Source organism: Oryctolagus cuniculus, chromosome 1 (genome assembly GCF_964237555.1).
Source record: "Oryctolagus cuniculus chromosome 1, mOryCun1.1, whole genome shotgun sequence".
In the NCBI taxonomy this organism is placed as follows: Eukaryota; Metazoa; Chordata; class Mammalia; order Lagomorpha; family Leporidae; genus Oryctolagus; species Oryctolagus cuniculus.
In genome coordinates, this window is record NC_091432.1 from 179,598,102 (window position 1) to 179,619,693 (window position 21,592).

At 42.1% G+C, this 21,592-nt stretch overlaps 1 protein-coding gene across 33 annotated transcripts in view; it reads right to left on the reverse strand.

The window, feature by feature from the left end:
- The window catches only part of BNC2 (basonuclin zinc finger protein 2), a 462,557-nt gene that overhangs the window by 368,263 nt on the left and 72,702 nt on the right, over positions 1-21,592 (reverse strand). For 18 of the 33 annotated variants that reach the window (XM_070052572.1, XM_070052539.1, XM_070052509.1 and 15 more), the window contains one exon: positions 15,477-17,951. The exons of the other annotated variants lie outside the window; for them this stretch is intronic. In XM_070052572.1, the coding sequence (XP_069908673.1) occupies positions 15,477-15,497 (21 nt within the window). In that variant the 5' untranslated portion in view covers positions 15,498-17,951. Of the gene's footprint in view, positions 1-15,476; positions 17,952-21,592 lie in introns of those variants that run through there. 33 annotated transcript variants of the gene reach the window in all.

Sequence of the window (21,592 nt, forward strand, 5' to 3'; positions counted from 1 at the left end):
TTGGGCCATCATTGGCTGCCTCCCAGGTGCATTAACAGGAAGCTGGATCGGAAGTGCAGAGTAGCCAGGACTGAATCCAGGAACCCAGACACGGAGTGCAGGCATTCCAAGGAGCAGTTTAACCTGCTGAGCCACAACACTCATTTTTTAAAAAGCCTCCAGGGAATCTGGTAAAGTTGATAAGCAGCCAGTTTGGACACTTGCATCCCGTATCAGAGTGCAGGTTTCGAGCACTTGACTCAAGCTCAGTGATACCGGGCATCCTAGGAGGTACAAGATTTTGGCTCAAGTACTGGGTCGCCTATGGGAGACCTGGATTGAGTTCCTGGCTCCTGGCTTAGCCCTTTTGGTTGTGGATATTTGGGGAATGAGCTGGCAGATGGAGGATCTCTCTGCCTTTCAAATAACGGTAAAAAGCTTCCAATCCAGCAGGTAGAGTGTCCTAAACGGAGCTTGACGGTGAAGTGACCAGTTACTACTACAACAGTAAGGATGAAAAGGAGTAAAAGGATGACACAAATTCACTTTATATATAACACTCCATTTCAACAGCCATCCTGAGATGACTTTTTTTTTTTTTTTTTTTTTTTTTTTTTGGACAGGCAGAGTGTGTAGTGAGAGAGACAGAGAGAAAGGTCTTCCTTTTGCCATTGGTTCACCCTCCAATGGCCGCCATGGCTGGCGTGCTGTGGCCGGCGCACCACGCTGATCCGAAGGCAGAAGCCAGGTGCTTCCTCCTGGTCTCCCATGGGGTGCAGGGCCCAAGTACTTGGGCCATCCTCCACTGCCTTCCCGGGCCACAGCAGAGAGCTGGCCGGGAAGAGGGGCAACCGGGACAGAATCTGGCGCCCCGACCGGGACTAGAACCCGGTGTGCCGGCGCCGCTAGGTGGAAGATTAGCCTATTGAGCCACGGCGCCGGCCGAGATGACTTCTTTCAAAAATCGGACAGCTCCAAGAGACAATGCAAACTAAAATCACATATGTGCGGGGCTTGGCAAATGATGGGAGTGGGAGATGAAAGCGGAAGACGACCATTCAAGCTTTTAAGCCTCTGCAACCAGGAGAAGGATGATCACATCTAATGCTGAGAAAGGTTTCGATGTAGGTGTTTATGCAACGAAGCATTTCCTATAGACCACTTCTGGTGCATTTTTTTTTTTTTTAAGTGAATGTTCATGTACTTTAGAGAAAGAACTAGAATCTTTAACTCTATTGTGCTGAACCTAATTCCTCACTGGGCAAGGTTAGGTCACATCCACACGTACGCTCTTACTTTGCTTCTAGATTAGACTAAGCAAGCCTTGAAGCAACAGACTAGCAAGGTTTGTCAGGGTCTCCATCTCATCTCTGTTTGACACTGTGGATGAGCAGCTGTTTTGCATTTCACAGCAGCCAAAATTAAAAGAAGTTATACTACAACTGGAAGGATTTAGACCAGAGAAATTCAATAGATCAGGTGACTACCTTAGGGTGATAGAATTTCATTTGTTTTTTTATAAAGTTTATATTTTTCTATAGTTTTTTTTCTTTTTAACAGAGATTTTCAAAAAGTATTTATTTATTTGATAGGCATAGACAGAAAACTTCCACCTGCTGGTTCACTCCCCAAATGTCTGCAACGGCCAGGGGTAGACCAGGAGCTAGAACTCAATCTAGGTTTACAACATGGGTGGCAGGAACTAAATTACCTGAGTCATTACTGCTGCCTTCCTGGGTCTGCATGGCAAGATGCTAGGGTCCAGTTCTAGGCATCGAATCCAGGCAATGAAATATGTGACATAGGCATCTTAACTGCTAGACACCCATCCCCACATGCCTTTTCTTTAAAAGGGTCTCCAAAGCATACAAGCTTCAAGCCTTATCAAATCTTCATCCACTCTTAATCAACCGTCTTCAGCAAAGTGGTCTCCGAGCAAGAACTTCCTAGGGCCCACTGTATGGGCATATGCACCTACACAGTAAGCAGTCCTAGAACTCATGGTCTTCTAAGGAAACCTCTTGAAGATGGTGTAGCACAAATCAAGGACACCCTCTGCTGCGACAGAAAAGCATGAAAAGAGTTAAAATTACCCAAAGTTAAACAGCCAAAAAGAGCTGAATGGCTTAGACCTACTGATTACTCTGTAAGGATCTTGTTTGACAAGGCTAAAACACAAAGAAAGTGCATGCCAGTTTTTACAGAAAACATATGGGAACTTACCTGGGGAAATTTGCTTTTTCTTAACTAAACAAGGAGTCTTTTCAGGTATTTTGAGTTGAAATTGAGAAGGACATTCTTAATTATAGAAAATGTGGAGAAACAGAAAGTCACTGGAGAATGGTGACCAAAATGCATTAATATGCAACTTCATTCCTGGGTAGAGGAAAAAGACTAGAACAGGGCTTAAATTTTTACATACAAAGACCCAGTATAAGCGAAGGGAACGGGAGAGGAAAAAAAATCAGTCTCTCTAGTTGAATAAGCCTACACACATGAGAAACTTTAAAAAAAAAAAAAGATTAACAAATATTAAACAAAGTTAATTTATCCCCCAAACTGTAGCTCCTCAAGATAAATTTACAACAAATAGGAAATGCAAGCTAGTATGACAAGAGCTCCCTTTTCTGTCCTAGATGCTACGTAACCAGGTCTCACGAGAACGAATGTTCCATCAGCAATCTCTCTAGCTCTGAACCCCAACTACAGAGAGGGCACCAAATGTTGAGGGGGAGCTGAGGTGGGAGCTCTGAGATGAAGACCATGGTATAGCAGGGGCGGGGAGATCAAATCACAAAGGTCAGCACCCCCGGGGAGGGTCTCTGATCTGCAACAGTAACCTCCAACCCCACAACAGTTTTCTCCCTCCTCTCCTCCCCATCCCAAAACTCAACAGCTACCCAGCTGGTCAGGCAGCTGCTCCCTCCTGACCTGTCAGTAGGAAGAGACAGAGAAAGCAGAAGATCAGACACTCGACAACTAAATACAGCAGGCTAGAGAAGAATAATGGCGATTCCAGGCTCCCTTGGGAACAATGAATGCCAGCGGGATCAGGAAGTGAGCCAGTCAGAGCATTCCCATTCAAGAGGGAGCTGAGGCCAAAGGTAAGGATGGAATAAAACACCACTTCTGCCAGTCTGCTCACTGCAGCAACATCTGTCTTCCCTGACGGGAACCTGACAAGCAACCAAGACAAAAGCACAAAGCTGCCAAGAGTGACCAGACCATCACTAGGCACAGGGGAACTAGACTCACCCCACAAGCTTGTGTGATCTTGAGGAAGTCACCTCAGAGCTCTCTCCAGATTTCACCTCCCTCAGGTGTAAAAAGAAGGATAGGGAAACGAAACAGTTTTCTTGAGTTCTTTTGGCACTAGCATCTAGAACTCTAAAGACAGCACAGCAAATATAGAAGAACATGGATGTGGGGACCAGACTGCCTGGGTTTGGATCTCAGCTCTGCCAAGGCTAGCTGTCTCACTTTGAGCAAGTTACCTTACCTCTCGTACCTCAATTCCCTCACTTATGGGAGAGAACAATATTCTTCTTACCTCACAGAGCTTTCCAGAGAATAAACTGCAATTTCAGCTGTATTGACAGTCATGGGCTTATTTTTTACTTAAGACATTTTGGGTGTAGTCACTTAGAAGGTCAATCATCTTTCTCTACAAAGTTCTTCTTGGAAGGGGCAACTACATTGCCCACCACTTCCCAAAGTACTCCCCTCGTAGGCTAGATGGTAGACAAGCCTGCAGCAGCTCCAGAACCCCCGCTGACTCGGAGCTTACCCCAAAGATCAGCCAGTCACATCCTAAAAATGAGTAAGATCATGTTCTTGCATCACTACTTCTAGTCCAACAGGGCTCAACCTGGTTCAAATGCAGTATCCTCAAAAAATACCACTCCAGAGAACCCTTTCTGGTGGCAAAGATTTTAAGGATCATTACAAAAGAGAATCCCCAGGACGAGGCCAGTGTGAGTACTGAACTCTGCCTTCCAGCTCTGTAGGTATTTACTTTACTGTGGTCTATGGAAGACAATGACTAACAGCAGGTGAACTGAGTTAGCTGACACTGTGTGACCAAGACACTCTTGAAAGGTGACAGGTTTATTTAACAGCTGTCCACAATCCAAAGTGAAGTGTGGGAAGCAAATTCTTGGAGTGATGAGGTAGGATGAAGATAACAGGGAGTACATTAATAGGTGAAGATCAGTGCCTAGCAAATTTCATTCAGGAAAAGATGAGAGGATAAGGAAGGAAAAAAAGCAATGACTTCTTAGACCCCACATTCTGCTGGTACCACCTCAGAATAACACTACATGTACCCATATGCAAGGTTTCCTCACTACCACGTGCTCTCACTTCTATGAGCCCTACCTCATTTCAGACCAATTTCCCCTCACACACACTACCCAAAGCGAGCCCCTCTTTTGCAATTCTGGTCCCTTAGCTTAAATAGTACCTGGCTGGACTACAGTGAAAGCCTCTAGCCATGGTCTTCTGAAATGCATCCTCCAATCAAATCTCACAGACAATTCTGCTAAAGTACAAAGGTTCTTCTGTGCAACAGCATGAATGAATTTGAAAAGTACCATGTTAAGTGAAATAACCAGACCTAAAAGATTATACACTATGCAATTCCACTTATACGATATTCTAGAAAAGGCAAGACCACAAGGGCAGAAAGCAGGTGAGTGGTGGCCAAGTGCTAAGCTAAGAGGACAGGTTTGTCCCTGCAGAGCACAAAGAGATTTTAAAGAATAATGTGAATACTCTTCATCCTATGGTGATGGTGGTTAAGGGACACACAAACACACCAAACTACACTGTACAAATGTGTCAATTTTCTCTGTGCCAAATTATTCCTCAATTGAAAAGGAACTCAGGGGGCCAACACCGTGGCTCACTTGGTTAATCCTCCGCCTGCAGCGCCAGCATCCCATATGGGATCCGGGTTCTAGTCCCAGTTGCTCCTCTTCCAGTCCGGCTCTCTGCTGTGGCCCAGGAGGGCAGTAGAGGATGGCCCAAGTGCTTGGGCCCTGCCACCCGCATGGGAGACCAGGAGGAAGCACCTAGCTCCTGGTTTCAGATAGGCATAGCACGCTGGCCATAGTGGCCATTTGGGGGCTGAACCAGTGGAAGGAAAACCTTTCTCTCTGTCTCTCTCTGTCTCTCTCTCTCTCTCTCTCTGCCTGTCAAATAAAAAAGAAAAAAAGAAAAGGAACTCAGAAGGAGGACCCTAAGGACTCTTCCCATTGCCTGTAATCTCCATGGCACTGTTGACTTCACTCCTATCTTGCCCTATAAACTCTGGCAACCCTCCACTTTCTTTAATCTCTCTTTTTTCATAAGATTTATTTTTTACTTATTTGAAAGGCAGACTTACACACAGAGAGAGAGACAGAGGTCCTCCATCTGCTGGTTCACTCCTCAAATGGCTGCAAAGGCCGGGGCTGGGCTGGACCAAAGCCAAGAGCTTCATCTGGATCTCCCACATGGCTGCAGGGGCCCAAGTACTTGAACATCTTTCAGTGCTTAGCTGGGAGCTGGAATGGAAGTGGAACAGCCAGGACACACACTGGTGCCCATCTGGGATGCTGGCATCGCAGGTGGCAGCTTAACTTTCTACAATACCACACTGGCCCTGACACTCAACTTTCTGAAAACATTCTGTGTTCTCCATAAAGACCTTTCTCACTACTGTCTCTTCAACACAGCATTTCCAAAAGAAGTCATCCAGGTTATCTCCCTGCCTCTCCCAGCAACCTCATACTCTCAGGCTCTAAGTCAGATGCCCATCCTCTAGACTCTTTATAATGCCTTGTATTTTTCCTTGCCATAACATTCACAGAAATGTCTTATATATATGATAATGCATATGTTGCAGAATAATGATCTTGCCTCTCATCAATCAACTGGAGTGCAAGTTCTTTCAGAAAAAAAGACTACTTTTTATTCACATACATGTATGTACTGTATCACATGGCAGATACACAATAAATCTATGTTGCTATAAATATTTCACAAAGGCAGTTTTTGTCTGTCTACTTCATCGATATATTCACTTCACTTATAAGAGTACCTACCGTTGGAGCCAACATTGTGGCATAGCAGGTAAAGCCGCTGCCTGCAGTGCTGGTATCCCATATAGGCACTGGTTCATGTCCATGCTGCTCAACCTCTGATCAAGCTCAATGCTGATGGCCTGGGAAAAGCAGCTGGAGATGGCCCAAGTGCTTGGACCCTTGCACCCACGTGAGAGACCTGGAAGAAGCTCAAGGCTCTTGGCTTCAGCCTGGCCTAGCCCCGGCCATTGTGGCCATCTGGGAATGAACCAGTGGATGGAAAGTCTCTCTCTGTCTCTGCCTTTCTCCCCATCTCCTTCTCTCTCTAACTCTGCCTTTCAAATAAATAAATAAACCTTTTTTTTTTTTTTTAAAGAATAATTTCTGGGGCCAGCACCTTGGTGCAATAGGTTAATCTTCTGCCTGCACTGCCGGCATCCCATATGGGTGCTGGTTCTAGTCCCAGCTGCCCCTCTTCCAGTCCAGCTCTCTGCTAGGGCCTGGGAAAGCAGTAGAAGATTGCCCAAGTGCTTGGACCCCTGCACCTTTGTAGGAGACCTGGAAGAAACTCCTGGCTCCTGGCTTCAGATCAGCTCAGCTCTGGCTGTTGCGGTCATTTGGGGAGTAAAGCAGCAGATGGAAGACCTCTCTCTTTCTAACTCTACTTCTCTCCGTAACTTTGTCTTTTAAATAAATAAAATAATTCTTTTTTTTTTTTTTTTTTTTGACAGGCAGAGTGGACAGTGAGAGAGAGAGACAGAGAGAAAGGTCTTCCTTTGCCGTTGGTTCACCCTCCAATGGCCGCCACTGCAGCCGGCTCACCGCGCTGATCCGATGGCAGGAGCCAGGATCCAGGTGCTTTTCCTGGTCTCCCATGGGGTGCAGGGCCCAAGCACTTGGGCCATCCTCCACTGCACTCCCTGGCCATAGCAGAGAGCTGGCCTGGAAGAGGGGCAACCGGGACAGAATCCGGCGCCCCGACCGGGACTAGAACCCGGTGTGCCGGCGCCACAAGGTGGAGGATTAGCCTATTGAGCCACGGCGCCGGCCCAATAAAATAATTCTTTAAAAAAACAATAGGAAAGATATGATTGTTCTATGATCTTTAAAATTTTATCGAAATATTAAAAACCTTTTTATTTTATAAATATATAGGAAAATGGAAAAAGTAAATTTTTTGATTAAACTAATGTAAAGTATTAGAGACTCTGAGAATACAAGTATTTTATTTGTTGATAAAAATGTACCAATAGTAGTTTGGACAGTGTTGTCTTCTTCCCATTGTATAATTTACAATTCAGAACTTGCAGCATTTCAATACCTTTGTGAATTGGCATACTCCTTCTAAGTTTGGATTAGCTTCCAACATTTTATTCTTTATGTTTTCCATAGTTACACAATACCTCTGAGTGTCCTTAAAATACGAAATCCTTTCCTTGGTGACATCTTCATCCTTTCATTTTAACCTCCTCTTTACATTGATAAATTAGTCTCACATCATTAAGTTCCCCCGGTTGCATCTATAGGGTCTCTACAACACTAGCAGGGTTGAAATTCCCTTGGCCAGCTAATTTTTTAGAAGCCTATTTACAATTAGTTCCCATTTCACCTCACTTTTAACACTTTTGATTTCTTTGCTGCACTTTGATCTTTGTTGGTTAATTCCCTCTTTTGTGTCTCCATTGTTATTAAGTGGATTTATCACTAGGAGACAAGGAGTTGACACACTATTTGCTTTGCTGTCTGTGAACGAAATAACAGGAAGAACTAGAGGTACTTCATACAATAACTTACAGTTAATAAAACATGGAAACTAAAATGTGGACTGTGTTGTTGGGGGACCAGTGTTATTTAGTTAACTATGGCCACTGAAAATTGTGTGTTTCAGAATCAGGCAAACTGAGAAATGCCTCTGTTAATTATTCTAGAACAAATGAAATAACTCACTATTAGACCAAATTTAAGAAATAGGGACTGGGGGTAGGGGATGCAGCACAGCCGTTGGGTTGCTGCTTGGGACACTTGCACTCTGTATTGGAAGGCTGGTTCAAGTTCAGGCTTCCACTTCCAACTTAGTTTTCTACTAATGTGCACCCTGGAAGGCAAGACATGATGGCCCAAATACTTCTGTCCTGGCATCTGTGTGGGAGACTTGGTTTGAGTTTCTGACTCCTGGCTTTGGCCTGACACAGTCCTGGCTGTTGCAGGCATTTTGGGGGGTGGGAAGGAATCAACAGATAGAATATCTCTGTCTCTCTCCTTTCTCTGACTTTTAAATAAAAAACAGAAGGAAATAAATGTTCTCATAAGAGAAATATAAATTGATGCATGTCCCAGCTACACCTCTGGTTGATGATATCACAGAATCAAGGAGACTTCCTAAAGACCCAATTTACTGTCAAGTATAAAAAATTAGGGGAGAAATCTAGATTGTAATTCCTACTCTTACTAATAACACAGTTACATACTGTTTTTATGACTTTCCTCATAAAATATCGTTAATAATAGTACATTTTTCACAGCAGAGTTGTAAGGATCAAAAGAGAAACAGATAAAATAGTATTCTTAAAACTTCAACTAGACACCATCATACCGACTATATACTTCATAAGCACCAGGTGTATTTTGCATCAATTCTCATATAATCTTTTTTTTTTTTTTTTTTTTTTGACAGTCAGAGTGGACAGTGAGAGAGAGAGACAGAGAGAAAGGTCTTCCTTTGCCGTTGGTTCACCCCCCAATGGCCACTGCAGCTGGCACACTGCACTGATCCGAAGCCAGGAGCCAGGTGCTTCTCTTGGTCTCCCATGCAGGTGCAGGGCCCAAGGACTTGGGCCATCCTCCACTGCACTCCCAGGCTACAGCAGAGAGCCGGACTGGAAGAGTTGCAACCGGGACAGATCTGGCGCCCCGACCGGGACTAGAACCCGAGGTACCAGCGCGGCAGGCGGACATTAGCCTATTGAGCCCCGGCGCCTGTCTCATATAATCTTCTTAACAACTGACAAGGTAAGTAGAATGGTAATCCCCATGAAGTCAAACAACCTGCCTAAGAGTATGAGAACAGCAAACAGTGAAGACAATATTTGAACTCAAAATGTGTAACTCCATTGGTCAAGTTCTTCAACATTTCATCACAACTTATCTGCTTTCCTCTGAATGAAGGATGTGGTCATCAAGAAAAGTAAAACACAGAATCCTAGAAAGTAGGCAAAAACAGTTCACTATGATCCAACACCATAACCAGTTAGCTTTTTTGGGACTTTTCCAGATTTCTCACAAAAGGACAAGGATATATAGCATCTAGAGATCCAAGGAGCCAGAAAAAACATTCCCAGATTTCAAAAGGAGTCAGAAGAATAGAGCAGACACTTTCAAATATATTTAATTATCTTATTCTAGGGAGTAAAACCAAAGATATCAGAAAGGAACCAACTAAGAAGTAAAATTCACCTGCATCCCATATCTAAGCACTGGTTCAAGTCCCGGTGTGCCACTTCCCATCCAGCTTCCTGCTAAAGCACTCCGGGAGACAGCAGATGATGGTTCAAGTACATGGGCCCCTGCCAACCCCATGGGAGACCCAGCAGGGGCTCCAGGCCTATGGCCAGCTGTTGCATATGTGGAGTGAACCAGCAGATGGAAGACCTCTCTGTCACTCTGCCTTTCAAGTTGATGAAAATAAACAAACATTTAAAAAAAAATAAAATTCACTTTGCAAGAAGAGGGAATATTTGTCAATGTTTAAAAAAGCAAGAGTGCTATAAAAACAAGATGTGTAGAGTTAACAAACTTCATTGACATTTTCAGTACCACTGACCCTGAAAGTTAATAACACTGTTTGTTGAGATCTGATTTCACAAGGAATTCCACATAGAACAAGAACGTGAGAGCCTAATAAGAATGTAGGATACAAAAGCAAAGGGATTAGTTAACTAAAATAAGTGGATTCCTCCCTAAATATAATCCACTCATAAGGACATTTAGAACATTTGTATCTTATTAGGAGTATTAAGTGAGAAAAGATTCTCAGTACTAAACAGTCCTAATTATAATTCATCTTAGGAAATGAAATGAGTTTTCTTAACTAAAATGGAAAATATACTACAAGAAACAACTTTAATATAATAACAGGACTGTCAACAAAATCAGACACCAAAACAAGCCTAATAGGCCAAACGAATACTAACTGAGAAAACAGAATCACTTCTCTAACAGCACAATGTTTTTTCAGACTATTTCCCAACACTTCACACTCTTTTTGTTCGTCCTATCAATCTTAACAATCCAAAGCAGAAATAAATTGCCTAAGCAAAGAGTATCCGAATAGCAGAAACAAAATAAATTAATAAACATGGATGTGTTTGCCCCACAATACCTTTCATCAAGATAACACCAGCAGTGAGGATGAGATGGTTGAGGAAATGAATTCATGGGCTGGAGTGCATTTGCTTTGGGAAGAGTCAGTTCTAGTTTGCATCCCACCAAGAACTGCACTTGCCCTTCACATCTTGAAACAGAAGATTCTTCACAGAACACACAGTGGACTGTGACTTAGCTATGAGTTACGAAGCAAAAAGCCAGCAGTAGCCCCCAATGCTGGGTACCAGTGCTGCAGGCTCTGCCTTCCTCACTGCAGGCCAAGAGGGCGCACTGCCTCTCCAAACACCATAGTCACCTTCCTGGGAAGTAATCTGTATTCCATTCCAGATAGAAGACTCTCACTACCCTCTCCCAGCAGACTTCCTCTCACAAATTACTGGCCAGAACTTAGCCGTGCACCTACTGGTTAAGACCAATCACTGCCAGGGGGCAAGCAATCACTATGACTGAGGCTTTTTACAGGAATTCTACTTTACTCACTGGGATCTGGGGCCTCTTCCTATACTGTACCCTCAGCCATCAGGGAAGAGAGGGGTGAGATAGGCATCAGTATGTATGACCATTATTTCCAAAGATCCAAATAACAACTATGAAAGTACTGTTTTATGTAAAGAAGCACAACAGTCAATATCACACCCAGAAGTGGATCCCTGCAAGTTAAACGAATACCCCATCATTAGACAAACAGAGGCACCGGAACACAATGAACTGCTTCACTACTTAGATGTTATGAACTCATCACTGTGGTGCAACGGGTTAAGATGCTGCTTGGTTAGGCTAGCATTTCAGAAGGGAGTGTAAGTTTCAATCTCGCCTCCTCCAGTCTGATCCTACTTCCTGCTAATGTGCCTGAGAAGGCAGCAGATGATGGTCTAAGTGCTTGGGTCCTTAGCACACATGTGAGAGACCCAGGTGGCATTCCAGGCTCCCAGCTTCAGCCTAGCATAGCCCCAGCTGTTGTGGGCATTTGTGGCATGAACAGCAGATGGAAGATATAGGTCTCTGCCTCTCTCTCTCTCTGTCACTGTTATTTATATAACAAAATTTCTTTAAAGAGCCCAAGTGGCTTTTTACATTTTTAATTCAAAAGGCTGAGAGAGCTGCCATCTGTAGGTTCACTCCCCAAGTGCCCCCAGTAGCTGAGACTGGGCCAGGCCAAAGTCAGGAATCAGGATCTCATTGCAGGTCTCCAACAGGAGTGTCAAGAGCCCAAATTTTGATTCACACCTGCTGCCTCCCACAGTGCACATTAGCAGGAAGCTGAAGTCAGGAGCCATAGCTCAAACCTAAACACTCCAGTATTGGATGGGGGCATCCCAAGTGGTGGTTTAACCTCCAGGCCAAACACCCTCCCTCCAAAAGAAAAAAGACTGGCTTTTAAGAAACACCGTTTCTTAGCCAACAACATGAATCAGAAGAAACAGCCTTAGTTTTCTTCAATTTTACACTTTCCTATATAATCTAGTTGAGCAATCTTATCCAAACTCACCTTTCTAGTCAGAGCCTGCTAGGGGAATTGGTGGGGAGGCGTAACATATGAATTTAGACCTGTCAATCACTCAACTTTTGTTGTTGTTTTATTTAATTAGCTGTCCTTCCTCATTTAAAGCAATATTTCCTTTCCTAGAAAAGCAGTGTCAAGGTCAAGTTATAAGAACTTATCTGATAGGAAAAAAATGCAAAAAAACTTCTTGTATTTGTGCTTTCAGATACAGGCTTATGACAAAGGAAAATTCAAACATCCTTCAAGTCTCAGAATGCAAACCCTTTGGAGAACATGGGCCATTCCTTCTATAACCTTCTGTCTTACATTTAAGTTTACTGACAGCACTCACCATAAAATTAGAATTTTTAAGCTGATCTGTTTCCAAAATCTGAACACGAACTTACGACGTTTTCTTATTTTGCTGCTGACTGACTACATACTCTGCTCTGAACACATCCATCTTTGCCACATCTGTGCTTTAGACTGTTCTTTCCACAATCACACCAGCTTTGCCAATTAATGCTATAATTTCTGTCATTCAGATTTTATCAAGTAAAATTCAGTGTCCATTTCATGCCTTTGCACCATGCCTAGGATGGCCCAAAACTTTGAAACATTCTTCACAGGGTTCACTCACTGTCCAGTCCAACCTCCCAAAGGCCTTTAGCAGATCCAAGAAATGTGGAACACTCTATAAAGTTGCCAGAAATAAGAGTAAAAGGAAAGCTGACCATAGCTGAAAATAGGAACACTGGATCCACTGTTCCTTGCTTTTTTGGGGGAGGGGAAGGGGCTCTTTAAGGTAGTACAGGTGGAAACGAATCAGCAAAGGAAGCAGGAAGACCCAAGAGAGGTGGTAAGAGGGACTCCATATCTGACTGAATTTTCTGTACTCCAGAGATACCCCATGTACACACATTTACACAAAACAGACCCAAACAAATGATGACTGCTGATTCTGGCCTTTTTTTTTTTTTTTTTTTTTTTTTTTAACACAGTCCAGAAGCCACTGCAATACCGGAAACATTTGGGAGACTGAGCCATCTGATGACAATTACAGGAATCCTGGAAGGGAAAAGAATGCTCAGGAAAGGCCAGACAGCCATGCAATTATAAACCCTGAGCCCCTGAGTCCTCTCCACACCCTCCATCATCACAGCCAGAGAGAGGTGGATGGTGAGGCGGTCACCACACATTCTCCTAAGGGAGAGGCACACTCACACACACCACTCCAGAGAAGACATCAGGAGTCTGGCTTGCTCGGATTTTCTCATCCTTTGAAGTTAGACACTTCAAGACTGTCATGAGCTTGGTTCCCAAGGGTATGAGATTTATAGGAACCAAGACTTTTACAGTAAAGAGATGATTTAAAAGACAAACCACTGGAAATGTTAGTATGAAACTAAAACTTTCCAAGTTATTTATTCTCTGAATTGATCCTTGTGAACTGCCAGCGAAGGGAGGTAGGAGGTAAGGGTTGTGGTTAGGAGGAGAAAAGGAGCTAACATTTACTAAGCACCTCCGAGAGCAAGCCACTTTCAGGATTAAGAAAGCTATCCAAGGTTTTGGCATCCCAACTAAATAGCTAGGGCTCAGAGACCCCCCAACTTAACCAACACCAAAGCTCTTAAATGAGGAAAATGGGTGGAGCCTCAAACACATGTGACTCCAATGCCCACAGTCTTTCTCAAGGCAACACTCCTAGAGAGATAGCAAGGACATCAGAGACAGCACCAATACCACAAAAAATGGCATGAACCATTCACTATCTAACCAAGATACAAGAGACCTGATTTTTTTCTCCTTAAATATTTTATACAGCTTCATGTCCATTTCTCTTCAATTAATATATTGTAGTATATTCCCATGTCTTTAAAAACTATACGAAAGTCTGATCCTTCAAATAACAACATTATACCAGTTATCATAACTAAAGTCTTTCAACTTAAAGCCCTATGCTGATGGGACTGATGGGACCAGGATACTTCAAAACATTAAACATTTCATATTCATGGAAACACATGAGACTGATCATACTGAATACCTACCATTTCAAGCTGATACTTGAGGACTCATACAAGAAACTCAAACACACAGAAATGTATAAAATTCAAAATTATCATTCATTATCTACAACCAAAGCCTTCATGAGTGCCACTGTCAAATTTTCTTTCATTAGAATCATAAGCTGCATACATGATTTAGTTAGCAAAAATTAGGATCCAACAAAATGACATAAAATATTCAACTACTTGCCTACCTTACAAAATATGGTAGCAGGCACAATGAATGAAGTGTGATGACAACAATTACATTTTTGCTTTAATTTATTAAGTTTTCATCAGAGTCAGTCATGAGTGCTTTTAACATACTTTTTTTTTTTTTATTTAACTCTCTGTCAATCTCATAGGTAGCTACTATTAGTCTCCACATAAGATGACAAGGAACTCAAATTCGGAAAACTTGAGTTCAAGTCTACTTTTGGTTCTCATGAACTGAAAGCACCTCCATCTTTATAGATACCCATATTCTCCATTGTACAATGGGAGAGTTAAGAATGAGAGTAGATTAAATGAGCTCTCATGTTCTATGGATTCGACATCCATCCAAAAGCACGGACATGCCCCTCCCAACTGACAGCAAACACACATTACTCAATAATCATGTCACTGAAAATCCCCAGGGGCTGGTGCTGTGGGTAAAGCACCACCTGCTGGTGCTGGCATCCCAGATGGGCTCCTGTTTGTGTTCCAGCTGCTCCTCTTCTGATCCAGCTCTCTGCTATGGCCTGGGAAAGCAGTAGACATGGCCCAAGAGCTTGGGCCCCTGCACCCACATGTGAAACCCAGAAGAAGTTCCTGGTTCCTGACTTTGGATCGGCCCAGCTCCAGTTGTTGTGGTCGGCTGGGGAGTGAACCAGCAAATGGAAAACTTCTTTCTCTCTCTGCCTCTGTATCTCTATAACTCTGCCTACCAAATAAATAAATTAATCTTAAAAAAAAAGAAGAAGAAGAAGAAGAAAATCCCCATGGCTTCCCAGTCTTTCACAGAATATCAGAGTTGGAAGCTGTCGACAACCAACACATGCTAGCCTATGGAATGAAACCCACTTGCCTTCCCGAGACGACACACCAGCACCTAGTTTGCAGTTAGGTATGCACATGGTAAGAAGTGTCACGAAACTCTAAAAGCTAAAGTTTGCCATTTAGAAATGTGAGCACCAATGTGAGATAAATCTGTCAATATCAAGTGTCCAGAAGAATTCTTGAGAAACTGGGATTTCTTGCCACCCTAGAAAGCTGGCTAACCTAAGTTGTCATTATCCCAACTAATAGTTGCCCAGGACAACCAAAACAAAAGTCACAACTCTAGACTGCCAGGGTGGGGCATGAAAAGCCATGCCAGGTCCCAGGAAGGGAAGCAGGGATATCCCACAAAGCAAAAACTGCATCCAGAAGAAAGTGTGGGATATCCACAGGAGGGGAAGAGGTCCAAATTCTGATTTTCATCTGGCCCTGCTCCCATGTATGAAGTTAATGCTTTAGCTCAGTGAAAGTAATTACCAGCCAGGCTCTGCAATCCATCAATTCACCCTGGGCATTCCTGCTGATTCTTTCTTTGGTCTCTAGGACCCAAGAATCCCTTTTGTTGATCTGTAAGTGCAAAGGAAAGGTTGGTTGTTACTAGTTTCTCTCTATTCTACATTTCTGCCAAGTAATTAGGAACAGAAAATGAACTATTTTCAAGTTTTTTAATGGAAGCAATGGGGGTTAGAGTAGGCACAGCCTCTCACAAAATAAGATTAAAACCATACATCTTTGACGTACCCCCACCTTCCAAGTAGAATGGACAAATGCAATTTGGCTCTAGGCTGTGAACTCAGGGACTTGATCCAAATCACCTCCATTCTAATTTAGGTAGTTTGGCAAGAGTAGCTTAGTCAATAAATGAAATGTATATGGTTTACAAAATACTTTCATATATCCCCACAGCTATCCTAAACAAAAGTATTATTAGCATCCCCATTTTACAGAGAAGGAAAACAAAGTTCAGAGGTTAAATGTACCAACACTGACATCATATTTAAAAAGTGACACAACAGTTTCCTGACTCCAAACACTAGACTTCTATGTAATTTTTCCAAGAACTGCAACATGTTATGGTTTAAAGGAATTTCCTAAACAGAAGTATTATTCAAAACTACGTTAAGGATTTTATGAATTAGAAATCAACCCTCAGTGCCATTCACAAAGTAGGCATTCATTTTGCATTCCCCACTAAACTATATGGATGATGATTGAGGAAATTCAGAAATTATCTATCAAGACACACTACCACCTTGTAAATCCATTTCCATTGCACAGTTACAATGAATGAGCACTACGAATACAAGTATAATAGAAAAATGCCCACAGAATACACATACAGGGTAGGGGAAGAGGTAAGGATCTGTGTGATAGTAATGGCAACATTGGTGAGCCCTTGATGCCAGTTAAAGTCTGGACATAAATACTGTCTTTGGTCACCAGCAAACCCAGTGAGAAGGGGCCCACAACTATACATACCCACACTCCGAACATCAGATGCCTCTGGGAGCTAGTCACACACTGTATAACGATGTTTTGGTCAGCAACAGACCGCGTAGAGAACAGTGGTCTGTTAAGATTATAATGAGCTGAAAAAATCCTATCGCCACATGAACACAAATCTGAAGAAGAGGCAAGACTAAAGGAAACTGCAGGAGAAGGAAGAATCCCAAGAAAATTCAATGATTTTTTAATATTTATTTATTTATTTGAAAAGCAATGTTACAGAGAGGCAGAGGCAGAGAGAGAAAGTCTTCCATTATCTGGTCCATTCCCCAGTTGGCCTCAATGGCTGGAGCTGTGCTGATCTAAAGCCAGGAGCTTCTTCCGGGTCTCTCACAAGGGTTCAGGGGCCCAAGGACTTGGGCCATCTTTGCTTTCCCAGGCCATAGCAGAGAGCTGGATCAGAAGTGGAGCAGCCAGGACTCGAACTGGATCCCACATGGGATGCTGGCACCGAAGGCAGCAGCTTTACCCTAAACCACAACGCTGGCCCCTCACAGTGAATTTTAGTAGAAGCTTTGGCAGACTCAGTTCATGAAAACATGAATCTCAATACCAAAAGGTTTTCAGTCATCAAGAGAAATGTGTGTGGCACATTCTCTGCTCACTAGCAAATTTATGATGAAGAAAGAAACCAAGCAAACTACCATAAACATATTTCTAAAAAGAGTGACAGCTCCTCAATAAGAGCCTCAGGCAGGCCCCTCAGGAGGTGTCAAGAAGGTGCTGCTACCCCAGGGGAGGACAGCCCCAGCATGTTACTGCCCTTGAAGGCCTTCCAGTGGAACAAGATGTGGAGGCGGAACACGGTGATATCCACAATCCTCATCCTGTGTAGGCCTAGACTAATGTGCGCTTTTGTGTCTTAGCTGTTAACAAAGTTTAAAATATAAAACACGCTATAAATAGAAAAAGGCTTATACAATAAGGACATAAAAATTATGTTGTATAGCTGTATATCTGTGTTTTCAGCTGTGTTATTGCCAGAGAGTTTAAAAAAGTTAAAAGTATATAAAGAAGTTACAGTAAGCGAATGTGAATTTATTTTTGAAGAGTTGTTTTTAATAAATTTGGAGAAGCCTAAGTGTACAGTGTTTATAAAGTCTGCAGTAGTGCACAGTATGCAATGTCTAGGCCACCACATTCGCTCCCTACTTATTCACTGACTCCCCAGAGCAAGTCAGTTCTGCAAGCTCCATTCATGGTTAAGTGCCTTATGCACGTGTATCATTTTTTAACTGTTATATCATCTTTTTACTGTACCTTTTTAAATTAATTTTTATTTGAAAAGCGCAGAGACAGAGAGAGACACACAGAGAGCTGCCGTCTACTGGTTCACTCCCCAAAAGCCCAAGATAGTCAAGACTGAGCTAACCTGAAGTGAGGAGCTGAGAAATCAATGCAGGTCTCCCACATGGGTGGCAGGGATCCAAGCAGTTGACTGATCACCTGCTACCTTCCAGGGTATATATTAGCAAGAAAATGAAATCAGAAGCAGAGCCAGGACTTAAACACAGGCACTCTGATATGAGCTGTGTGCAATTCAAGTGGCACTGTACCAAACACTCGACCTTGTTGCTATTGTATATTTTCCAGGTTTATGTTTCCAAATACTTACCATTGTGCTACAAGTGTCTCAGGCATTCAGTATTAACATGCTCTCCTGGTTTGCAGTGAAAAGCAATAGGCTACAGCATACAGCCAAAATACACAGCCAGCCGTACCACCTAGCTTTATGTAGTGACACTGCACAATGTCCACACAGACATGAAACTGTCTAACAAGGCACATCTCAGAACATATCCCATTCATTAAGCAATGCATGACTGTAGAGACATCCATCAGCCTAGGTCTGATGGCCCAAAGTTCCCAGACCTGGAATTAGAACAGGCAATGATTCCTCAGGCACATCAAAATCACCTAGGATACACAAATTTTCTTTCTGATTCTACAAGTAACACACTCGAGCTGTAGAAAAATCTAAAAAGTGTAGCAAAGTGTGAAGATGCAGAAATTAGCCACAATCCCAGAGACAACAACCGATAATACTGACCTATTCCTTTTTATTTTTTTTCCTGACAGATGCATTATTTGAAAATTTTCCTTTTCTACAGAGAAAAAAATATTGACTTTTGTCAGGCAGTAACAAGTAGGGCAAAACAGTTTTAAAAACTTAATATTACAGGGGCTGGCACTGCAGCTTAGTAAGTTAAGTCTCTATCTGCAGCGCCAGCATCCTGTATGGGTACGGTTAGTGTCCCGCTGCTGCTCTTCCGATCCAGCTTTCTGCTTATGGCCTGGGAAAGCAGTGTAAGATGGATCCAGGCTTCAGATCAGCCCAGCTCCAGCCACTGCAGCCATCTGGGAGTGAACCAGTGGATGGAAGACCTCTCTCTCTGTCTCTCTCTCAATCTGTAACTCTACCTTCCAAAGAGAGAAAAAAAAAACCAACAACAATAAAACAAACAAAACTTATTATCATTATACTCCTAGAATAACTTCAAATTTCCTAAGTAAAATGTTGATTCTGACCACAGCAAAATGCACTGAATTTCTCTGGAAAAAGCCCAGAAAAGCACCCTCTAACTCCTATTGCTACACCCCACAAAGCCAGAAGAAACAATAATCTATAATGAGAACAAAGAGGTACACTTGTCAGACTTCATTTTGTTTTTCAGAACTTTTTACTTTCTAAAATCCCAGGTTTACAATGAAACTATTAACCCTAATTACCCTATCAGTGAGAAAAGGAACTTTTAGCTCAACCAGAGAAATAGCTATGGGGGGTGGAAGAGCAGCAAGCAAAAGGTTTTATTTCCTTCTCAAAATTACACTTCCAGGGGATACAAAATAAATATTATCTGAGTTTGCTATATATTCCTATGTCCTTCTTCACAAGTATATATACTAAGTAGCACAAAACTGTTCTCTGTAATTGGAAATGGATAGCTCAAAAGCAAGGCCAATCCTGTCTAACAAGGTTGAGAGTGATCTGTTTTTCACATTGAAAAAAGAGAGACTTAAATGAAACCAGTGACCTTTGCAACGCTAAGAAGAGCCATTGGGACATAAATATATTCTGCAGCAATTTCATTGATCATGTTTTTCTAAGGTACCTATTTAAGAGAGGTTCATATAGAAAAAGTACTTTTGCACTACTTACCACTGAGTAAACACAAGTTTTAAATAATTTTCAGTGCAACAGACCTGGAATTCTATTCCCCACAGCCTAGTGATTTTAAATGCCCTGTGACCCTCTTAAGCACTGCCAACATCAACATCTGGTACCTGGCACAAAGAAAATAGATTCTAAAAGGTTTTTTGAAAACCTTTCATTTTCATCATGTGCTTTAAATATGTTTCTAAGATAGTTCTCTTTCTTCTCTTTCTGATATACAAAGAAAGTAGAAACTACCCTATCAGGCAGCTGTATTATGTTTTAGAAGCAAAGGGAAAAATAATTACCAAAAAACAAGTTCTTCTAAATGTTTTCTCATCTTCCCTGAAAGAAGAGATTATATAAAAGAGGTCTTCAACCTGACTGGATGAAAGAAAACCCCAAAATGATTATAATTATCACTCCACAAATATATGCACTTAAAAAAACAGACTTCAAAACCCAAAGCATATCCCCTACACAAATCTCCATATTTTTCTATGATTTCTTTCTCCGATATTTTCTAATGTAAGGCTTTTTATGACCTTCAAATCCTCCAAAGATTTGAATAAAAACAATAATCACGGCACTACTGATAATCAAGATATTCATCACGTTTAAAGGCTGTACTTCAGCAAACTTTATTGGAGAATCTCAAAAGAATTCAAGCTCACTCATTAAACCTCAAATACTTAACCTAGGAAGTTCCAAGTGATTTTTAAAGAGCAAACACAACTGTAAGTAAAACTGATCGTACTTCACAAAGAAGCAAATGAGAAAGCCATGAAAAAATTTGCTAAAATATTTTAAAATACGCTCTTTATTTTAAAAATGAAACACAGGAAAAAAATAATAAAACTGCCTCCCAAACATGAGTTAGCTGAAACAAAGGAATAACCTTTCATTGCACAATTTCAAGGCAGTTGCCTAAGGATTCATTTCTATATGAACTTCTCCCTCTCTGTGGTTTTAGCGGAAGTCTGAAGCTATCACTGTACAAGTAAAACAGCCCATAGAAGTTGTTCCCCTATTTCAATATAATCAACTACAAATACATGAGACATGTAATAGGCAGTCCACAGCTAATGCATCAATTTTTTTCCACAAGCACTCATGTTATGCCACACGCCTGCTTAGTATCCAAAATAAAACGACTGTCTTCTGCATTAGAGAAATTTTCTCAAAGAAAAAAACCTAGCCATCATTCATTTCTTAGCCAAACATACTCAAGGAGACTCGGCATTGGGGCCGGTTAGAGTGCAAATGTATTAGCTGCGACTTCACCAAGTGCCTGTCATGCTGAATAGCATGAAGAAGAGAGATAGTAATTATTGCCGAGAAACCATTAGAGGGCTCCTTAGTAAAACAAGATGCCGGAGCAAACTAATGGACCAACAGTCCACTGCAGTGTCTTTTCCTATTCCATTTAGCTGCACGTCAGTCCTTTCAAATCATCTGACATGGGCAACACAGGCAGGCTCGGTACAATTAGCAAGATCCCCTGATCCCACGCCCTTTCACAGGGGCTACCATCAGCAGCTACATTTGAATAGCAAGAAATGATTTCTTGATTGTTTGTGACACAAAGATCTGATGTTCTTCCTGCAAGGCAAATGCCCACTGGCCTTGCTCCAGCAACAGAAACTTCAGGACCTATCCTGCTTGTACGAGAGAATACAGACGACATGCTCCAAGGTTCCCATCTCTTCGGACTATTCTCTTGCAAGATGCTTTTCAAACCCGTGAGCAGGGAACTCAAGGATTCTTACAAAAGCAGGCTATTTTTGAAATTCTAAGATGGAGTGAGTTCTTCAGATCTAGGAGACTCTGCTGATGTTAGACAAAGTAGACAGGAACTAGGCAAAGCAAGGGTCGTTATCGTCTCGCCCAAATGCAGACACACCATCTTGGGAGAATAAGGACGGATAAGTTT